At 43.0% G+C, this 14,495-nt stretch overlaps 1 protein-coding gene across 5 annotated transcripts; it reads left to right on the top strand.

Moving 5' to 3' along the window:
• Nucleotides 1–815: 815 nt before the first annotated feature.
• On the top strand, nt 816–12,978 carry mindy4 (MINDY lysine 48 deubiquitinase 4). 5 transcript variants are annotated; one of them, XM_020048764.2, is made up of 19 exons: nt 816–1,206; nt 1,499–1,618; nt 1,740–1,948; nt 2,100–2,352; nt 2,775–3,007; nt 3,106–3,161; nt 3,273–3,385; nt 3,515–3,631; nt 4,181–4,269; nt 4,569–4,670; nt 4,878–4,941; nt 6,613–6,678; nt 6,809–6,876; nt 6,989–7,052; nt 8,793–8,954; nt 9,175–9,381; nt 9,517–9,592; nt 9,892–9,958; nt 11,692–12,978. In XM_020048764.2, the coding sequence occupies exons 1-19, from the start codon at nt 1,135–1,137 to the stop codon at nt 11,741–11,743; spliced, it is 2,190 nt and encodes a 729-aa protein (XP_019904323.2). In that variant the 5' UTR covers nt 816–1,134; the 3' UTR covers nt 11,744–12,978. The 5 variants fall into 5 exon arrangements, with proteins under 5 accessions (XP_019904323.2, XP_019904322.2, XP_019904326.2 ...); XM_020048763.2 differs by having other exon boundaries at nt 2,100–2,358; XM_020048767.2 differs by having other exon boundaries at nt 816–1,221; nt 2,100–2,358.
• Nucleotides 12,979–14,495: the final 1,517 nt, after the last annotated feature.

The following is a 14,495-nucleotide window of genomic DNA, read 5'->3' as shown; positions in this document are numbered from 1 at the left end:
TAAAATACATGAGTACCATATGTATCTAGTATTAGTAGGCTATATATATACTGTAATAATAGATTCTGCTTTGTAGTATCTGCACAGAGCTTTACTGTCATCATGGACCACTTGATATTCACAGTCTGTTGCACTTTTTGCCATACTTGGACCACTTTGTTGGCGTCATCGTTTGTGGAAATGTATGTAGTGCGACGCCATCTAAATGTATATTATTGCCATACTTGCCATAGGCCTATGTATAATTTCAATACCACCACCAATATTGCTGCTAGTTTACAGTACTCTTTTTTTTTAACTGCTGCTAGTGTACAGTGTTGTATATTATTGCTTTCTCTTCTTGATATACTTTTACTGTGTATATATTTTTCTTCTTAATTCTCACTACGTAGTTTAGCTTATTACACTCATATATATATATCTATACATTTCAATAATTTTACCAAATTGCTGCTAGCTTACACTGTTATGTGTATTACTGCCTTACTTGCGATATATATAATAAATAATAGGCTAATACCAGATTGCTGCTTGTTTTCAGTACACTCTTGGCTATATTTTTGCTTATATATTCTTCTTAACTCTCACTAAATTGTTCTCGGGTGCCATGTCACAATAATTTAATTGTTCAGGTTGACGCTGTGTTGCTCGGTTCATTTGACAAATAAACGTTGAAACTTGTAACATGGTTTGGAATTCTAACTTGATTTTTCGCCAATGGGAGGGAGGTGGGGGCGGGAAAGATCCACGGGGGGATTTGTGGTAGAGCGAATTACACTACAGCACTTACATTATTGTGAGGCTGTGAGCAGACAGTGTCAATCATGCATAGGGAAAGGAGCGACAACAAATGTACAAAAACGAAGTCGCTTGTCAGATAACAAGCGACCAAAACTTTTAAAACAAGCCCAAAAAACCGCCACCCGTGATTACTTCAAGCGACTTCAAAAGAAAACAAGCCCAAAGTTTCGTATTATAAGCGGACTTGCCCAACTAGAGAAGGGAGCCACAGCAAACCAGCCCCATCAGCAACACGCATGCACCGTAACCATAGAAACAGACCGTACTGCGCCGTAAACTAGCTGGTTAGCTTGCCGATTAGCTAGATATTTTTTGATTGTAAATCTGTTATAAATGCCAAACATTATGCCTGTAAAAGCAGAAGAAGTCGCTGCATCGCTTGTGCGAGAATTTCTCAGTCGGAAGGTACTGTAACTTTAGGTGGGCTGCTGTGCACATATTAATCAAATTAGCAATAGTATCTCAGTACAGAAGATACTGTACTATACCTGGCTGCTAACTACCTAGCCACTACACTATGTAATCTGTGCTAAGTAGCTACCTGCTAGTTAGCTAAATGTGTGCTTATTGTCAAGCGTTACATGCACATCGTATTGTAACATTATTTTAGTCTAACGGTAGCTACATATACTATAGTATATAGATTCTGCGGAATGTATTCCCTTTGTTAATGTTTGTTTACACTTACCAACTACAGGGACTCAAGCGAACGATTGCTTGCATGGATGAAGAACATCCCCGTACTGATGCAAGCATTAACAATAGATCTGACCTGCGACATATTCTTCACCTTGACAGTTTATATAAGAAAAACAAGGTAATATAGCCAGATAGTAAATAAAACAAAACCAAATGTGAGTTTAAACGCTTTGTCTGACAATGTTACACGTACACAACTTTAATTTATTAACGCATACACACGTTTTCTTCAATGATAGGCTCAAGACTGTCCCTTAAAATCAATGCTGGAGATCATTGTAAGACATCATATTGAAGGAGATAATGACAGAACGGGTTTCAACAGTAATGTCATCCAGACCAGATCCACAACAGAAAAGTCTCCAACATTGACACAAAGAGTTTATGACAGCCCTCGGTCAGAAGAGAACACTACAGGATTTTTTTTCAACAAAACCAATGTGTCAAGGTATTTATGGCCATAATCTAAACATAGGCTACTGGGCAATCCTGCCAACTGGAGCTAAATCTCAGCTTTCATAAAAGCTGCTGCCCATGTCTCTTTGGTAATATGCATGGATCCTGTTTCTAAGTAGCCTTTATAATTGTTTCTGTCACAGGTCCATTACAGAGGTGGTCTGCCCATCTCATGGTACGTTTTCATCATTTGAATCATCAGACACTCCCCCAACCACTACCCCAAGACAAATCTGGAGCCAAAGCCTTTCCACAGAGAACCTGCAGGAAAGACAACATGTAACTTCATTCTTAGACAATGACAGATCTGCTAAGAGTGACTCCTTTTCCGACAAGAACAGGACAAGCCGCCTCCGAAGAGGAATGATGGCAGGTCCTATAGCTAGTTCCGCCCAGGTACAGGTGTGGATTTCATGAAAATTGTGTTCTGGTGATTAGTGTACCCATTTTTATTTCACAATCTCAATTTACGTTTCCAGCCACTTATTAGTCCCGAGAAAATACAACCTTGTGTTCTTGTGAAAGATGTTATAATTCATGACCTCAGTATTTTGTCAGTGAGATGAGCTGACATGGATCCATCTTGACTGTTGTTCCATCTTTAGGAGCCTTTAAAGTCTGACAGTTGTCTGTTACGTAGCTACATACTTTATTTTATTGGATGCTTGTTTGGTTTAATGTTCAAGTGCTTCAAGAGTTTTTGTAATGGCAGGTGCTATAGAAGCTGAAAATATTATCGTTATTATTACTTCAATCTAATTATTGTGATACGTTCAACCGATAAACCGCTCACTTTCTTTGATCATGTTGTCTCTAAGGAATCGAAGAGAAAACATCAGACTAGACGAATGGCAGGGGCCAATTCTCTACTGTCAAATTATGAAGACAACAGAAATACCAGAGATGGACCTCCATTGGTTGTCCAGTCACACAGCATCGTTCCAGGCCTGAAAGGTCTCTCTGCTGCCGACCCCCTGAGGGCAAGCCAACTGCCCAATGGCACACTAGAGAAAGGAATAGAAGTAGGAAAAGAGAAATCCAGGATCAGCAGGTAAGATTCCTCATACCATTTTACTGATTTGGACATTTTAGATATCCCACTGTCGGTTGTATAATAAAATAAATATGTCGTGTTTTTGTTTTACCCAGAACAAAGTCAATGGCCATTCAAAATGTCGACGTGCATATGTCGGAGATGATTTTGGGTAGCTATATTAAAAAAGATGATGCTGAATGCAACTTCAATGTCCATTGTTACCATACATCAGCACGGCTGTTGGTATATGGTATGATGTTGTCCATATCTTCTGTTGCAGATGACATTGATGATGACGATGAATTTCGTAAGCTGTCCAGAGTGTCCTTCCACTCCTCTAGCTTCCCTCAGCCCAGTTCAGAGGGTGAACCCATGGACCAGCACACTGCCAGTGTATGTAATCAGACGGGCCTTGGTTAACAGGTCCATTGAGACTCCCTGGAGTGCTGGGCTGGAGGCAGATGTGTGTCATGGTTGGAATGAAAAGGCTGTGCTGATGTGTTGACTTGTGTTTTCCACCAGGCCCTGAAAGAGCTGATCCTTGGCTCTAGAAGTAGTTGTTTCAACGCAGAGTGGAGGAGTCAGAGTTTCACCTTCTCAGATATACCGGATCTTAGTTATGGGATTGTACAGAAGAAGGTATTCTTGGATTACCTTCATAAAACTATAGTTATACCTGATCTGAGTAGAGTCCTTAATTGATTTTCATTTTGATTTTTACTCTCCATCCCAACTGTTTTATGTTCGTGAGACAAATTTAATGGACATTTAGACTGGGTGTCTTTTAGGACACATTAAATGCAAGTCCACTTTCAGGGGATGCCTTTCAGAATGCATTTTACCTATTTTCAATTTACACCCCAATTGTTTTCATTTTACGCTCCCAACTGTTTTGATTTTACACTCCACCTGTTTTTATTTTCCACCTCACCCGTTTTCATTTGGCACCCCACCTGTTTTCAATTTATACCCCACTTGTTTTGATTTTTCACCCAACCTGTTTTGAGTTTACACCCTGAATGTTTTCATTTTACACCCCAACTGTATTGATTTTGGGATTTTCAATGATTTCTTGGTTACTTCCCTTATTTTTTCAGTGAACTGATTATTGTTTTGTTTTGTTATTAGGGACTGTGACATTTATGTTGTTTTGGGGCATGTAGTAATATAACTTTATTGGCTTTCCAGGGTGGTCCTTGTGGAGTTTTGGCTTCGGTGCAGGCCTGTGTTTTGCAGAAACTCTTATTTGAGGGGACTGGTGCTGATTCAGGGTTTATGTAAGTACAGTGTTAATTCCTGTTCTCTGTCCAATGTACTAGGCTGGGTGCCAATTTGTGTCCCGATCCATCCTAAAGATGCTACTTTATTCCAGGGTTTAGAATGTAGTGCGATATACTAAAGGGAATAGCATGCCAGTTGTGATGTAGTCTCCATTAGAAACTGAATGTTCTTCACCAACCAAAAATTGACAGCATGAACTGCTTTCTTGATTTATAGCAGTTTGTTTAAAGTCATAAACAATTCTGTAGATTCCATTCATAAATTCCATCTTGACTTTTCCTCATTTCCTCACCAGGAGATTAAGACCCTCTGGTGCTGCAAGAACAAAGTGCCTGGTGTTGGCCACTGCGGAACTCCTTTGGCGGGCAGGGGAGGGGAGAACGGCTACTATTGCCATGTAAGTTAACAATTCTCTGCTCATTGTGTGAATCCATCCAGAACAGTTAAATTTACATTGTATAGGGAATGTAAACCTGAGAACACATAAATTCACCAGGCACTACAGCGGTTTTTAATAAGAAACTACGATGTACATTAGTAAATAAGACCCTGGTTTAAAAGATGCCAAGGTTACCAGATGAATGTTACCGATGTTGTCTTATAGAACATCAGGAAGAAATCACTTCACCCCGACAGGACATGGTCGATCCGATGGAATTCTAGAAAAGGTACATGCATGTTAGGGATGTATTACCCTCACACTGTATCTAGACTGTATCTAGACTGTATCTACACTGTATCTACACTGTATCTAGACTGTATCTAGACTGTATCTACACTGTATCTACACTGTATCTAGACTGTATCTAGACTGTATCTACACTGTATCTAGACTGTATGCAGGGTTAATTTTGGCAGTTATTTTGTAATTTTGTAATAGTCTTCTATAAATAGGGGTCGTATTGGGCTGGAGCTCAGCTGTGGTCAGAATAAGGACTAGGAGGAGCTGAGCTCCGGTACTTCTAATGACCAGCAGTTAAAATGTTAGATACAACAGGCGCTATTTTGTGTTGAAATGATTATGGTGTGCTCCAGTCTGTGGTCACTGACACTTTCTCCAATGGTGGTTTTGATGGACAGCTGTATACTTCAATGTGCATTTGTTTGACAGCGTTCAAGTTCAGAGACCTTGACGAGTTTGTAAATTCCCACTTGACGCTGCTCTGAAAAACGAGTGCTGCAGTTAGAGCCCCGTGGTATTCTGTGTTTATGAATTTACGAACATCCCAGAATGTACTCTTACGACTGAGAACTGGTAGCTGAAACAATTAAAAAGAACAAATAGCAGTCACACGTTATAATGTCGGTCAATACAGTATCCTGAGTGAAAAATATCAGTATGTATCTAGCTAACTTTTGTTAAATAATGCAAATGTAAGTATATTGCTGTCTGTCTAAGAAGCCATTCCATGAGATGTGGTATTCAATGTCTAAACTGAAATTAGCTAACTAAGGAAGCAAGCAAATAATACTCTCTTCTAAGTAGCTGTGCTAACGTTAGCTAACTTTCTGTGAAATTGCTTTGGTTAGATGAGGGGGGATTTTTTAACTCCACACTCAAGATGGAAAAAGAAGCTTTCCATGGGTCCTTGAAATCCTTGAATGTTTGTGATTTTGAGAGAAAAGAATCAAAGCCTTGAAAGTTTGTGAATTTGAGAAAAACAAATCAAAGCCTCGAACGTTTTTGAATATAGACATAAATATACATGAGCCATTGTAGGTTCTTGAATGTATGTATTTTGTGCAAGAATAGAAATTGAAGAGACCACGTAGTCTGCCATCATTGTAAATCCCAAATTAACTCCAAAATCATTTAACCAATGATTAACTCTAAAATTATCATTGTTATTCAACCGTCTCCTGGGGACCCCCCCAGCCATTCCATCTATTAGATGTATCCCTGAGCTAGCACACCTGAATCAACTTTTTAACTAATTAACAAGCCCTTACCTCAGGTGAGCTATATCAGGGCTGAAACTAAACTGTGAGATGGCTGGGGGGTCCCCAGGAGAGGGTTGAAGACCTGTGTTATAGACTATAAGGACAATCGTTTAGTCATTTTCTATTTTCTATTAAATAATGCCTATTTAGGCTAGCCATTAACCTCCCACCATGTGCACAAACAGAAGGCATTGTCCAACTAGCTTGGGGTTGTTGTCCAGAGTAAAATATTTGATGAAATAAACATAGCAGACTTCAGTCAATTACATTAAGTTTCCTAGATACCTGAATATGTGAGAGACGTGAATATCTCTCTTGTGAGCTGGTTTTCAGGATGAGGTTCTGACATTGTTTTAATCAAAACCTGACAAATGTCTTTCCCTAAACATTTACTGTAGATCATACGTATTCATGTTGATAATCTGAAGGACCTTCAGTTGCTTGTGGAGCAGCACATACAACAGGTACGATTAACCAATCTGAATGAATGAAATGGTTCATATCCTAATGTGACCAATGACGAAAAGCGTTGATCCGCTTTGGGTGCTTGGGCTGGTTTTGTACAAGGCTGACTGGTCTTGTATTCTTTTGTAGTTTGAGTCCGGATCTCTAGGATGTTTATTGCTCACCATCTCCGTTATTCTCTCCAGATCTATCGGCTTGTAAGTCTGTGACCTGACACAAGGCATTAGGACGGAACATATAAAGTAGACATACATTCAGTCACTACTTTCAACACACCACACTTGGTAACCCTCATCTGCTCTTCCTCAGGGTTAAAGGTGATATGGACGTCCCCACCACTGCGCTTATCGGAGCCCATGGCTACTGTACTCAGGTGGGTTTCCTGGCTAACGCATGAAGGCTGCGTGTTTGCCGTGTGTAAGGGCTGTGTGTTGGCCGTGTTTAAGGGCTGCGTGTTGGCCGTGTGTAAGGGCTGTGTGTTGGCCGTGTGTAAGGGCTGTGTGTTGGCCGTGTGTAAGGGCTGTGTGTTGGCCGTGTTTAAGGGCTGTGTGTTGGCCGTGCGTATGGGCTGTGTGTTGGCCGTGCGTATGGGCTGTGTGTTGGCCGTGTTTATGGGCTGCGTGTTGGTCGTGCGTAAGGGCTGTGTGTTGGCCGTGCGTGTGGGCTGTGTGTTGGCCGTGTTTAAGGGCTGTGTGTTGGCCGTGCGTATGGGCTGTGTGTTGGCCGTGTTTAAGGGCTGTGTGTTTGCCGTGCGTAAGGGCTGTGTGTTGGCCGTATTTAAGGGCTGTGTGTTGGCCGTGTTTAAGGGCTGTGTGTTGGCCGTGTGTAAGGGCTGTGTGTTGGCCGTGCGTATGGGCTGTGTGTTGGCCGTGCGTATGGGCTGTGTGTTGGCCGTGTTTAAGGGCTGTGTGTTGGCCGTGTGTAAGGGCTGTGTGTTGGCCGTGCGTATGGGCTGTGTGTTGGCCGTGCGTATGGGCTGTGTGTTGGCCGTGCGTATGGGCTGTGTGTTGGCCGTGCGTATGGGCTGTGTGTTGGCCGTGTGTAAGGGCTGTGTGTTGGCCGTGCGTATGGGCTGTGTGTTGGCCGTGTTTATGGGCTGCGTGTTGGCCGTGTTTAAAGGCTGCGTGTTGGCCGTGCGTAAGGGCTGCGTGTTGGCCGTGCGTAAGGGCTGTGTGTTGGCCGTGCGTAAGGGCTGTGTGTTGGCCGTGTTTAAGGGCTGTGTGTTGGCCGTGCGTATGGGCTGTGTGTTGGCCGTGTTTAAGGGCTGTGTGTTGGCCGTGTTTAAGGGCTGTGTGTTGGCCGTGTGTAAGGGCTGTGTGTTGGCCGTGCGTATGGGCTGTGTGTTGGCCGTGTTTAAGGGCTGTGTGTTGGCCGTGTTTAAGGGCTGTGTGTTGGCCGTGTGTAAGGGCTGTGTGTTGGCCGTGCGTATGGGCTGTGTGTTGGCCGTGTTTAAGGGCTGTGTGTTGGCCGTGTTTAAGGGCTGTGTGTTGGCCGTGTGTAAGGGCTGTGTGTTGGCCGTGCGTATGGGCTGTGTGTTGGCCGTGCGTATGGGCTGTGTGTTGGCCGTGCGTATGGGCTGTGTGTTGGCCGTGCGTATGGGCTGTGTGTTGGCCGTGTGTAAGGGCTGTGTGTTGGCCGTGTTTAAGGGCTGTGTGTTGGCCGTGCGTATGGGCTGTGTGTTGGCCGTGCGTATGGGCTGTGTGTTGGCCGTGTGTAAGGGCTGTGTGTTGGCCGTGTGTAAGGGGAGGTAGAATGGGAGAGGCTGTCCTTGAATCTTCACAGTCTAAGACTAGCAAGTGAGTTGGCCCTTAGGCATGTTGTTCTCTGCCAACTCCCAGGTTGAGTCAGTCTGTTTGGAATTGCTGCCATAAGATGTGATAGAATTGGAAACTCATTCCACTGCATTAAATGTAAATTGGCATTCTTTGTAAAATGAATAACATACATTTATAATAACCTTGAGCAATCAATGTTTTGAGAAAAAATAATGATTGATTTGTGTGTTGTAAAACTCCTGGCTCCCAGCCAGAGACCTGCAGCTAATTCTAGTATCTTACCTTCAGGTTGTTCTGAACGTTGGATATTTGAATGTTAACTGTTATTCTTTCCATAGGAGTTGGTTAATTTATTGCTGTGTGGACGGGCTGTTTCAAATGTCTTCAATGACAATATGGAGCTGGATTCAGGCGATGGAAACCTGACCCTTCTCAAGGGGATAAGCAGTCGCTGTGACATTGGACTGCTGTCCTTATTTGAACATTATAATATCTGCAAGGTAAGAACACTGTACGTGACATCTGCTATTGTAAATATAGTTGTAAATATCACCAATCATTCATTAAGATTGTCTTTTGGATTAAATCCATGGTAACATGCATCACTCTGACAGCTAAATGGTTCCATAGACCAATTTGAGATTTTCCTCAATCAAGGTTACCATCTCCTCCAGATACCTTTTTTGTTAATATTAACGATGGTGTGCTACTGTTTTTAAGGTTGGCTCCTACCTGAAGACTCCCAAGTTCCCGATCTGGGTGGTGTGCAGCGAGAGCCACTTCAGCGTGCTCTTTGGTCTGCGGAAGGAACTGCTGAGTGACTGTTGGGAGGTCCGGGAGTTTGACCTGTACTACTACGACGGCCTGACCAATCAGCAGGAGGAGATCTGCCTCACCCTCTGTATGTACGGAACCCTGATGATCAGGGTCGGTTTGATCACCTTGGCAACTACACAGATGGTGTTTGGAACAATCTGGGTTAGGCTGGGCCTGATCAGGCCTTGTCTTTTGTAGGTTGAATGATAAAGACTTCCTTTTCAATCATTTGTGTGGTGTTTCCAGCCGTTCCAGGTGCCTCGGGTAGAACCGATGCTGACACGGACCTCGTTCCCCCTCTGGAACACTGCATACGGACCAGGTGAGTGAATTCTTGAAACACACCTTTCAGGTAGCCCACGCCATAGTAATGAACAAAATAGTTCTTAGTCACACAGAGGATTTCAATTTGCCCAAGGGGCTGGTTCTTTCATGGGGAATAACATGTTAACAACTAGGATTCTATTTTTTTCCACTTAAATGATGTGTTACTGTTAGTGACAAGTGTCTTTATTTACCTTGACTGGCCCCTTTCAAATGAGTGTTATTATTGTAGGATTTTTACTGTGATTTTTGTTATTGACTTTTCAGGTGATAAGTTTTTTGTGTGTATTTTCCTAGATGGAAAGATGCCATTGTCAGTTGGAATGACACTGAGCCCATTCTTTGATTGGCTAGTGGTTCGAAGGTGAGGACTAGTTGGGACAAGGCCTATTCCTTACCTGGTGACACAAACCGCTGTGTTGGCACAGCTTAAAAAGATGTGCTTCCAGATAAATACCTGGATATTATTTCTGTTATCAACAACCAAACGGACATGATTGTGGGGCAGCAAATAGCCGAGTGGTTAGAGCATCTGACCAGTAACCAAGAGGTTGCTAGATCAAATCCCCTCGCTCGACAGGAAATCTGTTTGGTCCCTGAGAAAGCCAGTGAACCCTAACTGGACCCAGGTATTTGCTGTAAATGAGAATGTGATGCAGGACATTTTATACCCAGACGTGTTATAATGAGAATGGGATGCAGGACATGTTATACCCAGACATGGTTTTTACAAGGATGTGTCCGGAATCGGTGCCTTGATTGACATTGGTTATAATGTATTACAATAGCATTATTATATGTTTCTATCAATATTCTTCTAAATAACATTTATACATACCTAACCATTTGATTATTTGTGGGATGGACATGCTGTGTGTATTTTATATGGTTCGTTTTTCTCTTTTATTAAGAAAATGCTGTCAATTAAGATGTTTTATTTGGTTTTCTGTTAACTGCAAATAGGTATGCAATACCTTCATCGTCCTCTTGCGGCCACTGTTGAGTTGTAAATGGCTTTTGAACACTCAACATTGCTCCTTGGTTCCATTGACAAATTATATTGATGTTTTATTTTCCTTAAAATAAATCAGTGGATTGTGTTACAAATATAATACATCTATGTCTTTAATTTACAGCATTGTAAAAAATAATGTTACTGAGACATTCAGCAATATTTATGAAGGTATTTCTTATTCCAGAAGAATTCAAAAAGGTGGAGCCTGGCTTCAGTCCATTTGGCTTTAGGGGAAATTGATCACAGTTTCCCCTATCATCTGTTTGCAATGCATTTTAATTGATCATGGTTTCCCCTATCATCTGTTTGCAATGCATTTTAATTGATCATGGTTTCCCCTATCATCTGTTTGCAATGCATTTGAAGTTTGAGTGATTGCAGTAATGTCTCTGCCTACCCCATGTTATGGTGAATGACTGCTTTAACATTGGCCTCTAGCCGGAGCAAAACCTTGATCTTATACTTTGAACTTTAAGATATTTCTCAACGCATGGTCAAACCCACATCACACAAATTGCTAACATATGTCAGGTATTTGCAAATGGGAGAGTGGTGATGTTTTTCTGAACATACAATTTCCTTTTTCAAAATCCTTCAAATGCATTTCATTTAAGGCAGATTATGGATGCTAATGATTAATTGCAGTTGGTATTTTATATTTCAATGTTTCCATTGCTATTTGTAATAGGAAAATTAATTTTTACATTTGTTAGTTTGTCTTCTTTAAAGGTCCAAATATGTCCAAATAACACTCTGAAATTGTAAAATGATAGTCCCTGTTTTTGTGTAAATCCTGGAATTTCTGATCTAATTATAATAGGCCAATGAATTTTCATGTACTTATGGGGGTGGGCTCTAGACAGTCCAATCAGCCAATTAGGGCTGTCTGTAAGTATCTTAATCTGTTTACTGATGCCAAAGGAGGGAATAAATTATTTCAAATCTGCTTAGTAAATTACTGTAATTAAATAAACATCAGATGATTTTATTAGACATACAGTGACTTAAATAAAATGACGACGGCAGCATGGGGTCTTTCAATATACGTATCACATCATAATCATCCATTTCTCTTCTTTTAGGGCACAAAATGGCTTCAGCGCGTCATTGATAGTGAGACATTGTTCATATTGAACCTGACAGACAGTTCTGGGATGTGATGCAGGCAGGGCGGGGGTGGAAGAAGAAGCCGTTTGCCAACACCGCAAGCGCTGGGGATGAGAAAACACTGCAACTGGCACCGAGACAGAGCCGTGTCACCTTTATTTACTGTGAAACCCGCCTGATGGCCCCTCGCGTTGCATCCCAAGTCTCTCTTCATTCACAACCCAGCGGGCTCAGTCTTACCAGAGTGGCCATTTTAAGTGGTCAACACCAGGGCTCAAAAGAAACTCTTAGTAATAGAAATAGAGTGAAAGGCAGGGATTTCTTCTCCGTCTGATCTCAGCTTTCTAAAATGTACTTGTTTGACCTTGTCGATGTGTAGCTGGTGTAACGGAGGTCAAGAGGATTTCCAGACGGTAGCAAGGGGTTCAATCTTTGAAGTAACCTAACAGGGAGAGGTCTCCATCCCGGTTTTACATCTCTTCAGCTTGTAACTTGATGTAGGTTCTCCTGACAATGCTTGACGTGTTAGTCATCACGTCTGGATGTGTGCTTTCAAAACGCAAGATACCATGGATTAATCACCAGGCCACACAAGTGAATCGTGGGGCCCCCTGACAGAAACGTGTGTGGGCATCTTGAAGATGTCATGCAGCGATCTACATAAATATAGCATTAGCTATAAATGAAAGTGTTTTTGCTCACAGGCCTTAAGGATTTTTTAAATTGGATTAAAGCTTTACGTTTTGCTGCAGATAAATAATATTTTGGCTGATTTCTAAATGCACGTCACGTGGAGTCACATGCAGTCACACGCAACCGTTGTAATGATTACTGAGAATACCGTGTGGTGGTTTGTCCTCTGTGTCACTATTGCTGTTGAGTTGATGTAAAAAATGGTCACCTAGAGAAAGATTTCATCAGTCCCTGCAGGGGAGGAAAGGTACAATCACTCTGTCCCAGCCGGGGACTAATAAAGGGCCATTTTACCATTCTATGTAGATAATGCTACTGACCATACCATCACTGAGGGCCAAATACAGACCAGAAGAATGGCAAGCCATTCCAAATAGAATCAGGAAGACTTCAAGGCATAAACATATTGGGCCCCGCCGCTCCCCTCTCTCAGTTGGACCTCTATTACCTAAATGTAGTGCACTAATGTTGTGCCATGGCCCCCAGAGTGGAGGGCTCTGTGAAGGGGGTTGAGTGGAGGGCTCAGTGAAGGGGGATGGCTCTGTGAAGGGGCTTGGCTCTGTGAAGGGGATTGAGCGTAGGGCTCTGTGAAGGGGGTTGAGTGGAGGGCTCTGTGAAGGGGATTGAGCGTAGGGCTCTGTGAAGGGGGTTGAGTGGAGGGCTCTGTGAAGGGGGTTGGCTCTGTGAAGGGGCTTGGCTCTGTGAAGGGGATTAAGCGTAGGGCTCTGTGAAGGGGGTTGAGTGGAGGGCTCGGTGAAGGGGGATGGCTCACTGAAGGGGGTTGCGCGTAGGGCTCACTGAAGGGGGTTGAGTGGAGGGCTCTGTGAAGGGGGGTTGGCTCTGTGAAGGGGGTTGAGTGTAGGGCTCTGTGAAGGGGGTTGAGTGTAGGGCTCTGTGAAGGGGGTTGAGTGGAGGGCTCTTTTGAAGGGAGTTGAGTGGAGGGCTCTGTGAGGGGGGTTGAGTGGAGGGCTCTGTGAAGGGGGTTGGCTCTGTGAAGGGGGTTGAGTGTAGGGCTCTGTGAAGGGGGTTGAGTGTAAGGCTCTGTGAAGGGTGTTGAGTGGAGGGCTCTGTGAAGGGGGTTGAGTGGAGTGCTCTTTTGAAGGGAGTAGGGAGCCTGAAAGGATGCCACCTCTGTCTCTCAGCTGACTGGTCCTCCTGGCTCTTCAGACAGAGAGGATATGACCTGGCTTTGCCTCTGTTTATCTCAGAGCCTGTCGTAGGAGGCGCTGGGGGGATTCAGCAGGGTTGTGTGTGATTGTGTTAGGGGCTTCCCACACTCGCTCCCTGGTGCATCTTCTGTCTCCTCCCTTAATCTGTGTTGTTTGTCTCCAGATAAGTGATATCCTCCTTAGATTGGGATCCGGTGTCCCTGCCCACCCACCGACAGAGAACGAGATCCCCACCGTGGCTCTGTGAGGACCAACCCCTTATTTATAGCACCCTAATCCTTTTATGCCGCTGGCACATCCACCAGACCGCGCCGGTGTTAATTGTGCCGGGTAACTATGATACAGCAATGACGAGCTGTATAAAGATTATCATGATCGATGGTGCCATTGATGATCTGAAGATATGAAGAGCAATGGACAATGAATTGTGTGGAAGGGTCATTTCTGTGGTTTGGTTATTGGTTCCATCTTTTCAAAGAGTGTGTTGGTGGTGCGTTTGGTGATGGGGGATGTGATTTGTGAAAAGCCAATGGTATGACAGAGGCTCATGCACCCTCAGGACCAGTGAACCTGACATCCATTTAGATGGAATTGTAAATATTGTACCAGCCGTTCCTCTGGGGAAAATAACAAATGTGGCCACAGGAAATGTAGTCCTGAAAGTATCACATTAGTTAGAGAGCACTGATGTCCACTTTTCAAAGCTCTAGAAGTGGAAGCCACTTTTCAAAGTGAGCCGTAGCACAGTCATGAAGCATTTGCTACAGTGCCTTTAGAAAGTCCGCACCCCATTGAATTTATTTTCTTGACACTTAGTCATGACAGCACTTCATAGTTTCATGCATTTAAATTAGGATTCTTTCCCCTCAGTTATCTACACATCGTACTCCATAAGGGGATTTTTACATTATTGAGTG

This window comes from Esox lucius, chromosome 8, assembly GCF_011004845.1.
Source record: "Esox lucius isolate fEsoLuc1 chromosome 8, fEsoLuc1.pri, whole genome shotgun sequence".
In the NCBI taxonomy this organism is placed as follows: Eukaryota; Metazoa; Chordata; class Actinopteri; order Esociformes; family Esocidae; genus Esox; species Esox lucius.
The sequence above is the reverse complement of the archived record's forward strand: the minus strand, read 5'-3'. Positions and strand labels throughout refer to the sequence as shown.

What these genes read in the sequence shown, in the direction of transcription:
- mindy4 (XM_020048763.2), top strand. Translation starts at nt 1,135, where the DNA reads ATGCCAAACATTATGCCTGTAAAAGCAGAAGAAGTCGCTGCATCGCTT. An exon ending in CCGATGGAATTCTAGAAAAG is followed by an intron (nt 4,942 to 6,612) that starts GTACATGCATGT and finishes CATTTACTGTAG; the next exon opens with ATCATACGTATTCATGTTGA. An exon ending in TGGAGCAGCACATACAACAG is followed by an intron (nt 6,679 to 6,808) that starts GTACGATTAACC and finishes ATTCTTTTGTAG; the next exon opens with TTTGAGTCCGGATCTCTAGG.